Source organism: Hyposmocoma kahamanoa, unplaced genomic scaffold, assembly GCF_003589595.1.
Source record: "Hyposmocoma kahamanoa isolate Upper Pololo Valley unplaced genomic scaffold, ASM358959v1 114, whole genome shotgun sequence".
Lineage (NCBI taxonomy): Eukaryota > Metazoa > Arthropoda > Insecta > Lepidoptera > Cosmopterigidae > Hyposmocoma > Hyposmocoma kahamanoa.
The window spans coordinates 663,633-674,709 of NW_020653383.1; the positions used below are offsets into that span (position 1 = coordinate 663,633).

The 11,077-nt window shown below is 35.1% G+C and overlaps 1 protein-coding gene across 1 annotated transcript in view; it reads right to left on the bottom strand.

Moving 5' to 3' along the window:
- Positions 1 to 3,481, bottom strand: part of LOC113239643 (fasciclin-2-like) — a 61,964-nt gene extending 58,483 nt beyond the window's left edge. Inside the window, exon 1 of the mRNA XM_026476705.1 lies at positions 3,199 to 3,481. Within this exon, the coding sequence (XP_026332490.1) occupies positions 3,199 to 3,256 (58 nt within the window). The 5' untranslated portion in view covers positions 3,257 to 3,481. The remainder of the gene's footprint in view (positions 1 to 3,198) is intronic.
- Between the last annotated feature and the right edge of the window lie 7,596 nt (positions 3,482 to 11,077).

Sequence of the window (11,077 nt, forward strand, 5' to 3'; positions counted from 1 at the left end):
CAAATTCATGTAGGCTAGTTTCAGTAGTAGGTTAATTTTCGGTTTTAGTGAATATTTATATAAAAATACAAATTGAAACGCGTTACTTCCTTGTGGAATGTGATGTTAGTATCTATTTTATGTTTGTCTGACGTATTTTTATACCCATTTACCGCACATTTCGTCATTTTTAGCTAAAATTCTTGATCTGTTGGCGGTGTAAGTTGACCTTGAGCACTGAAGGCCCGCTCGCTCGTGTAGGCCCTTTGGGCGCGCTTCAATTTGCCTCACTTAGCGTGTGCGGACTAGGTTTCTATGCGTTATTATTATAAGATCGTTACGTATAATTTCTGTAGCAGCAGGGCTCTTTGTGAAAGCGTTCGTTCAGGAAAGTACTGCCGCCTTACCTGTTTCTGCCAGCAAGCAGTAATATGGGCATTACTGCGTTCCGTCTTTGCTTGCATTATATAATTATTAACAGTACAGTATTCAAGCTTTACAGGTGCCCAAATAATATGTCTTAAATTCTATATATTAGTATTTTATGTCTTAAATTCTGAGTACGCTCTAACTGTATAGAAACAGTGGTCCATTAGCCAAACCGACAAAGCGTTTTCTAAATTGTGACGCCTTTACTGTTTTAAGTGGACTAGACTATAGTTTTTTTTAAATGTTTTTGAAGGAAGGGGGAGGAGTTGCGACAGTGTCCCTCAAATCTTAGCGATTTAAAGTTACGAGTGACACTGCAACTGCTATGGACAGGCGTGTCGCACACAACTTGTTTGTCTCTTCTCTTGGTATCATAAAAAAAAATATAAAAATACTTCTTTGTAATGAATTCAGTCAACAAAAAAAAAAATAAACTCAGAATTCTTTTCTTGTACACGCATTGCACTTAATACCGTAAAATAGTTTCCTCTGAGAAGAAAGAATAAGAAACTCCAGGGATTCATCATTGTAACGAGACTTATGGCAATATTTTACATTTTACAATAATTCTGTAAATAGTCGTAAATAGTAATTTTTAAAGGCAAAGCACTAATAGTAGTGCGTGCATATCGAAACGTACGCAGTGGAAATGATGTTGATATACGATTCTCTGCAACTAGCAAACTGTCAAGTACGTTCTACTTTCGACTCCATGTGAGAACAAACTGGAGCAAAAATACCGAACAACCTTTTATATGATAGACAGTATGACAGGTTCGCTATTGAGTCTTTGATTTTCCAACAGGAATTCTCTATAAAGCAAGACAATGACGTGTTTTTTTTCATTGTTCAGTTTTCTAATTTTAACTTTTACAGTGCGAAACGAAATGATTTTATTTGTAAATAATATGTATAAGCAAGTTAGTTAAGTGAAGCATAACTGCCAGTTGGAATACAGAAATGGAAATATAAATAATAATATTTATAAATTTATTACTGACTTAACAATTTCAATAGAAATGTTAATAAAGTGTAGTGTAGAAACAATTTTCCAAACGTCACTTCTCTAGTTTTCTACAGAGTAGTCAGTTTCCAATTATTTATTATTTTGTAGAATATTTTAACCCAATATTACCCCAATAACCCATTTTGTAATAATTTCTTTGAAATAGTGAAGTCGCAGGACAATGAATGCATTTTCATGTCAACCGTGATCAAATAATAATCTATGAATAATCTCTATTAGTTCCAATTTTATAGTCAAACTATGTCCTCTTAAGATCACGATTACGTAGAAAAACATTAACGTGTCATTAATTTCAAATCGTATATTCAAATTTTCTTTCGCATTTGTCAATCAACAGTCTCAGTAAGTTTTGTTTATAGTTCCCCTCCCTATCAAGCTCTTGGTTATACGGGAAGGGCACTAAGACCTGCGCGAGCGAACCTGCACAGGGACCATCTAAGTCAGGTCCTAACCCCGGATCAGTCCGTTTGCACGGACTTCATCCGGTTCTCTGTAAGGCTAGTTCCTTAGGTGAGCCGCCCCGGGTGCACGTACAGCACCCTCCCTAATTTCCAGATAGGTACTGGAGCTGTAGGCATGTTCACTTCCCGTCGCGCTCTGCACGACTAACGGTTGCTACCGCTGAGCCGTCGACTCTAAGTAGACTACCAAATCTCATTGGTGGCGGAGCCGTAAGGCACGCTCTCTTCCTGACGCCTGTTGTTGTTGTTGATTCTTGACTGTCAATCAACAATCAACATCAACCCATTTATACTTCCCACTGCTGGGCACGGGTCTCCTCCCACGCGGGGTTTTAAGCCATAGTCCGCCATGCTGGCCCAATGCGCGTTGGGGACTTTACACGTTTTACACGTTACATTGTACATGGCTTCATACATTTTTCAATTGTGTCCATAATTTTTTCAACAAAACAATTAAGGCATTTACATTGGGATTGAAACAATTTTTTCGAACTTAAATCGCGTTTCGTGCCGTTTTTAGAGGGGGCCATGGGGGTCACGGCTGACTTCATCCGAAAAAGTAGAGTCATGTCCAATGTGTAGGCAACAATCGCGAAGACCTAAGAACTCAATATTATTTACAACGTGTATGCATACAGCATATTACGTATTACAGCATGTATATTTTATAGTCACCATTTTCATTAATCATCACTTGTCAGTCTTCAATAATCACTTTATACGAGAAAAGTATATATAAAATTAAGATATAACAATTTTTATGTTATATAGAATGTGTGTGAAAGAAAGAAAAATGTGTTATAATTTATATTTTCGTAAATGTGTCGTTTCATTTTGTAACTAAATTGTTTTATTTTTGTAGCAAGGTCAAAGTAATCAAAACCATTTATGTTTAATCAACCTACGTTACTTATCATACACAATTTACCTGGATAATTAATACGTAACTTTACCCAGTATTGGAACTGAATTTAATAACAAATTAGCAGCAAATTAGATGAAACATGTCTACGTATGAAATTTCACAAATATTCTAACAAGTATCTGAACGTTAATTAAGAATCGAAATCCTTTCCCTAAATATTCTCCCTAAATAACACTTGGAAATTGAAATAGGTCAGTACATAATATTTTGTAAAAACAATTAAATTGTCTTGAATGTTTATAACTTAGATGTTAAAGTGTTATGCGTAAAAGTTAAAGTATTAGTCGGAATGCTTTACCATGCAAAATATTGCTTTAGCTTGGTGCTAAAAAAATCATTAAAAGTGCGTAATAAGGTTAAGCAAAAACATAACTCACCTTTAGTAGAGACGAAAATAACAAAAATATAAATGAAAATATCTCTCGTTGTCAACATCTTGCAATAATAAAACACAATAACAAATGGCAGCCTACAAATTGTATAAGTACTATAACAGCAAGTCCCCGGGCTTTCGGTTTACTTTTAAAAACAAACGCCTATATTTAAAATTTCATTCCGTGTTCGAATATTCTAAATGCGTTCTAAATTTTTTGAAACAAAAGAATGAATGTGTTCGGCCGCTCGAGTTCGGTCTAATTGATTTGTGTGCGGGTTGGAAGCGTGACACGACTGACTTTTGGCGTTGGCTCACAGAAATGAGGCGAGTACGATGCGTAAACATCACGCTTATATTTAGAACGCTTTTATGCACACCGCCTAAGGACGGAATTTCTAAGGAGTGACAGTTTTTGAAGTGCGCTGCTTTTTGAAGCCGAGAAACCATCTTTTATATTTTATTACAAGAATGTATAGCTCTATCTTAGATTGAAAACTGTAATTGAACATAAATTTATGTCACAATATAATACAGACAAAACCATGAAGCAGCTTTCTTTGAGTACTTACATAATATAAATAATTAAAACAGTAGGGACAAAGAATCTCAACGAACAACTATTATCTCAAGTAAGTATCTGCCATAATTGCACCCCTTATTTTCTTTCAAAGAAAATGTAATACAACATAATGCAACAATTATTTACCCTTATCTGCCAACTTAATCCTCGTTTTTTTTTTGCTAATGCGATGATATTTTGTAATTTTTTCGTTTATTATTACCCTTTCTAAAAGATATCAGAGGGGTGCAGGCAATGTGTTTTCTCCCTACTTAAAATAAATCGTTTCTTGTTACTGAAAGAATAGAAAAGGGATGTTTTAATGGATGCTTTAAGAAAAGCTTTAAGTGAAGTTTTAGGAAAGTAGGGGTAAGATTGCAACGTTGCCTAATCACGAGGAAAATAAATAATGAAAGGGGGAATTAACAAAACCGCGGCGTGAAAAATTTTCTTAGGCTCAACGACAATAAATTACCAATTTAAACACTCAGTATATTTAATACAAGTTGTTTTCAAATAGTAAATTGTTAAAACTAAAGGAAACTTTCAACAGCGTAATTTTTTAGAGTAGCTATTGTAGAGTTCTCAGTATAGAACAGTTCCTTTATTAAATTTAAAATGGCCTCTGGAACTAATTTCAGCTGGAACATCTGTTCCCGCGGTCACCCCTTTCCTAAACAGACGTCGTAAAATATTATATCTTTCACCTTACAACCTTCCAAGTGTACATGCTCTAGACATCAGTAACTAAACCATGCTATTGTTAGCCCTATTTAATTAAAGCACAGTCCCTTGATAAAAAAGAAGTTTTTCGCAAGTACTGTCACGCCCACTTTCCCTCTCCCATTATTGTAGTCACATTGTATTCATATAAATATAAGCCCTCTGGTGCTAGATATAGCATTTATTTACGTCTAGAAATTTACTAAAACTATTGTCATGTTTTGTAAGTTTAAGAATCCCTTAAACATAGTATGCCTAGCCCCAGGTTTTTCTTATCATGTATGACTACTTGTTCTTGCCCCGATATTACAGACCGGTTGTACTCGGCGTGTCACGGTTTGACTTTTTGATTATAAAGATATTTTTAGTGTATAACCACACTTTAAAGCGATTTTAAAAATCTATGTGACATTGTAGATTCTGATTTCTGGTAGAATTCTCTCGTGTTCTTCTTTTTGTGCAGATGTTTCTAGTTTCGAATTGATATATTTCTTCCTTTTTTTATCGTATCATGCGACGGGATGAACAAGTCGTGTGCCTGTTGGTAAACAGACACGCCTATGACGATTGCAGTGCCACTCAGTACTTTAAATCCCAAAGACGATGAGGCGTTCAATTCCTCTAAGACATAAGTTGAAATGCCCCAAGTGCCTGTAATTTCACCAGTACTCTTGCCCTTCGAAACCGGAACTTCGTTACTGCATGGCGGCAGAAATAGGTTAGGTGGCAATACTTCCCTCGACGAACTCTTTCACAAGGAATTCTACTGCTGCTAAGTGTAACTAAGTTGATTTCTAGCAGAATTCTCGCATGTTCTTCTATTCGTGCAAATGTTTCTAATTTGGAACTGAAAAGCGATAATCCGTTTATTCCTATTTTGCAAGTCTACAAAGCTTTAACTTAACTACGAATGTCCTAGATACATAATGTAAATTGAAATTCTTAAATAGTTCCTTTGCAACTTAGTAGACAGGACACTGAAGAATTCAGCGGTCACTAAAACAGTTCACCTTATTACTGTAATAAACAGTTTCTACGAAATCAAAACTAACAAAATATTTTTTTTGTCAAAGGATTTCTCATAGATTGCACTACGGCAAAACAGTCGTTAAAACAAAAAAACAAAGGTCTGCATCCAGTACATAGAAAAATTCGTGTGTTGTTCTGGTTCGTTCCGTGGTAAGCCACGTTGACATTGTATCTAACACGGTTTGCTGGAAGATGCTGGTTCGAATCCAGCAGGAAATTTTTCTTTGTGTTTGATCTTAGTGTTGATAATATTATAACAAACTAGTGGAGTAGTTTCACAAAAAAATAATTGAATATCATGGTGGTAAATCACCGTAACATTCAACAAAAACTTAAAAATAACAAAAATATACTTCTATACTTACTAAGAAGCGTTAGTGCATTTTTGAATAACCTAAAAATATAGCAGCAAAATATATAATTAAGCCCAAATAACTTCCAAAGTTTGGGGGAGACCTATGTTCAGCAGTGGACGTCCTCCGACTGATATGATGATGATGATGAACTTCCAAAGTTTTTGCATACCTAAAACCTTTCCCGTCGCCAGCTACTGATTATAATGCTTTTGCTGTAACCACCTCACTATTGTCAAAGTTGGGTATTCTGAGAGTGGCGCCATTATGTTATTAGGTTTAATTGCAGTTCATAATTTGGTCCTATGAAGGGAAGTTGCGCAGTTAGTTAGTATTCGGTATATAGTATTCTATTATTAACAATTTTGAAGGCCTGACTCGGAATTTTTAGATTTAGACTAATAATGTTTTGAAAGTACTTGATTTCGAACATAGTTGAGCCTGATGTGAGTAGATAATGAAAGGGTCAATTTTAAGAGTTTGAGTTTGAGCTTTATACTTATTTGTACTTTGGGGTGAATTCGCCCAGGTAAATAAACATTACACACCCTCAGTTTCGTCTATGTAATAGACGATTAAACACAGGCTTTTCAAGGAGAAAGTCTTATTGTATGAGGGAGGCAGTATAGTATAAGTAACGTTGAAAATGTTATGTACTTATTAATATTTTCTATAGACCGCAAATTGTTTTGTCAGAAAACCACTTACAACTTTTCTATCCGCGTAAAAATAAAAGCAAGTTTAATTTCCTTATTCAATTTTCAGAACGTAAGACAAGTTGATTTTTTTGCTGGTTTCATTCGCGGTGTACCTAACTAATTTTGAAACTTTAACATTAAGTACACTTTAGTTTTCAAAGAATAGTTGCAAAAATAGAACACTTATTAGTGGTGGTAACCGTTTGCAACTTCCATTTCGAGTTTTTGATGAATTATTTCTGAGAAAACACCCATAGTTGGTTTTGAGATAGTTCGGAAAAATTAAATTTGGTGAAGAGCTTTTATAAAAATTTGTGCTTTTTTGCAAGTAGGAACACTTGTAGTTGACGTCTATGGGCGAGGTGATTGCGCAGCGGTTTTCATGGTGTCGGCCTCTCTGAGGTCCCGGGTTCAATTCCTGACCGGGTTATTGTAGAAACTTTCCTACATTGTCTCGGGTCTGATCGTTTCTGATACCGTCGTTATTCCATAACACAAATGCTTTAGATACTTACTTTGAGATCAAAGCCACGTATGTGATATTGTCCAATATTTACATTTGTGGTTTCATAGTGTCTATCTATGGAGTCACGGTCATTTTACTCGTTTATTTTTACACCTACTGTCATGAACATTGATGAAAAATTTTATGATGAGGCTGTTTATTGATAAATCAGAAAAAAAAAAAAAAACTTTTTGGAGACTTCAGACAATAAAACAAGACGACACAAAAACGCTTACCCCATGGACTGGGATGTTGTTGGACAAGTTTTTTAATTTGTTAATAAATTGTTAATGCATAAAAAGTGATTACATGACCGATATACGTTGAACACTTCAGTTATAGTATAATAAGACAGGTATGGTAACTCCACATAGCGTAGCAGCGCGCCTTGTATGTGTGCGCGCCCGTCACGCGCCGTGTACGTTCGAACACATTCGCGTAATGTAGCAATGCACTCGCGTTGCATAACTAACAGCTTCCGTGGCCGAATGGTTACCATGCTGGACTGCCACGCTGAGATCCCGCTTTCGATTCCCTAGCTGGAAAAATATTTGTAAGCCTACATTTATTTCTCTCGTGAGTTTGGGGTGTAATTTGTGGTTTTCTATATGTGTGTCCATCGCACTCGCATACAGGCATAGTAGAATAAGAACAAAGTAACTGCGTGCCTTGTATGTGTGCGCGCCAACCGCGCGCTATGTACGTACATTCGCATAAATAATCTTATAACGCCCTCCGCGTGCGCTTGTTTCCTGGATCTGTCTAAAGTTTTTGACCTTGTATTGTACGATGTACTGTAGGAAAAGTGCGAGAGGGTGAGTATCCCTGCCGAACTGGTTAGTATCTTGTCGTATTTGTACCAAAATCAAACGCATAAAATATAATAGGCCAATGTGTTACCAGATATATATATATATATATAATAGCAAATATATATATATATATATATAGCAAATATATATATATATATATATAATAAAAAAGTGTATATATATATATATATATATATATATTTGCTCTCACAACAATCTATGGACTTTTTAGTTGTCTGAAAATGAAGTTTTTTATACAAAGTTGAAATTTCTTAACGGCCACGTACGTATGTCACGGACGCGGTCGCCGCGGTGTTGACTGTATTTTTTTTTTTATTCAAGAAAAGCCTGACTGCTCACTAACAATTCGTGTCAATCATTATTCTAGAGTAATACTTAGCTTTTATCTTACAATAGAACCCCCTTAAAAATTATAATAATAACAATGACGTCATAAATAGTACTTAATGACGCACGCAGCGTAGGAAAAATACAATAAAAAAACTGTGTAGGGCAAAGATTGATTGGTTTGCAAAAAAAATGAACACATTTCCCTATGGTACGTGGGTGATGCGGCGGTGGGACATAGAATAGCTTTTAGATTAAAAGCCGGACTGCCGAACATGACCGAGCGCTGGATCCCTTAGGGACATTGCAAAAGTACTACTACCCGTGTGGCCACGGTATAAACATTCAAAATATATCAAAGACTACATAATATAATATAATATTAGAATATTTCCAGAAAGACAATCTAATATTTTGAATAAAACATTTTTGTGTTTTCTTGTATACTTTTCGAAAAAAAGTAATTAAATCTGTTACCGTAAAGTTTATTAGTTCAATCTTTTTGCGTTTTTTTTAATAGAAAAGACGAATATTATTATGACTATCTTAAAAGAGACTGTCGTTACTACAGTAAAAAAGTGTAAATTGCAATATTTTGTTTTTATCTAATTTATGTGAAAATACTCAACTTTCTCACACGTGGTTCTACGGCAAAAAACCCGTTTAAACTCAATACAAAAATCCGCAACAAGCACAAAGAGAAATTCGAAAGATCGGCTAGCTCGATCCGTAGCCCAGTTGGTATCAGCCACGTTGAGGCAACAGTCGCTGGTCCGAATTCTGTCGAGTCGAAGGAATTTTTCTTTGTATTTGTTCGATGTTTGTATCAATAATAATAACAAACAAGTGGAAAATTTACAAAAATATTGACGTGCACTTACTGTGTATTAATTAACTAGTGCAAATTGTTGAATTTGCCCAAAGGGATATTGTGTGGCGGAGTTTTCAATATGAGCAAGTGTAACACTTGTCAAAATAAACATACACTCTATCATTCGGACTACTAAAGTGAACGTTCGGTTAAAAACAAATAAATATATTAAGTGGTTTTATTAGTTTATTATACTAAAATTTTTTTGAATTTAAATACAGCCAAAGAGTAATAATGTGACAGTTGATTATAGTAAGAAATATGGCGGCGTGTCAATTGTAAAAAATCGTCGTAGGAATATTCGAACAAAATAATAGTAAATATAAATATACACTACACCACATACGTTGATCCCCCAAAGAAAATAACTAAAGCACTTGTGTTATGGAAATCGGAAACAACGTTGATACCACAAACACCCAGACACGAGACAAATAGAAAAGTGAGTTTTTCTACATTGACCCGGCCGGGTATCAAACTCGGGACCTCGGAGATGGCGACACCATGACAAACCAGTGTTGAAATGCTAAGTGAATCAAGGAAACTAGTCTTAACCAACAATCCGTATAAAAGCTTAAAATTACATTTTTTTATAACAACAACAATTCTATAATAACAATTCGTGTGTCGGGTGACAAGCGACACGTCTGTCCGTAGCAGTTGCAGTGCCACTCAGAGCTTTACATCGCAAAGATGTTACGCTCACATTACTGCTTGGCGGCAGAAATAAGTAAGGTGGCAGTACTTCCGTGGACGAACTCTTTCACAGGGAGATAATAGATATAATTGGTATAATAGATAGTATAAATGCTAATATTTTTTTAAATAAGGAATGAGTACAGTAATTAAGTTGGTTATACCATGGTTGTACTTATATGCCACAGATGTAACACTACTGAAATTCCCAAAACAAGTAGTGTATTTCAAAAGTTTTGTTGGTTATTTTACTTTTATAGGAAATGAAACTATTTTTCCGGATTTAAATCGCGTATATTTGTTTTTTTTCCGAAATCCGGAAAAATAGTTTCATTTCCTATGTGTAACAATCGCGAAAACCCAAGAACTCGATATTTTACTTTTATTTTAGGGCTAATGTGAAAATAAAAATTAATCGTCTTTTCATTCATTTGTTTTAATTTCCTACTAATATAGATTTGTCGAGTGGTTCAAAGTCGATTTCGCATTCTTGTAAATTTCGTAAAGTTAAATATTTATCTGCATCCGCATCAGCCTCTGCATTGATCGATGCTGATATTCATTGCCGATATATGCACTGCGTAACATGGAAAGGACGGAGATGACGATACGGTGGACTAATTTACAAAACCATTCAGAAACAGACTTCAAGCCGAACAAGCAGCTCAGCCGTCATTTTCACCTTTGATAAAATTCCAGTGTGATGATTAAACTTGGCAGGTTGATTGATCACACAGGTTGTTTTTTTTTTTCGTTAATAAATATCACAAAATTGTTAAAAATGATTTTTCCATGTAGATTCAATAGAAATTTGTAAATTTTTCAATTTTTTTTCAAATACACGAAATCCGCATTCACGTCAGCATCAACTGATGTTGAGGTAACAAAATCCATCCAGAGGTAACAGCATCCACATCCGCTAATGTATAAAATACCTACAACAACCATGCACTCTACCACTATTGTTAAGCTCCTTATCTACCAGAGCGAATGAAGAAGAGCTGTATTTCAGGCATACTTAGTTTGTTATTCTCACTTCTCACGTTACCATCCTAAATTAGAATTGCTAGCTGATTATGCTACACAGTAGGTCCGGTACTTAGTACATAGTATAAAAACAAACTGGTTTTCGTAATATTACCTATATGTTGCTCACTATGTAACGTTCGTTATATCGACGCACGAAACTTTGTAGACATGATATTTATGGCCTCTAACAGGGGCACCGAATTGGACTAATGAATGTAACTAATACCCAATCACGATGAAATATATTTTATATAATA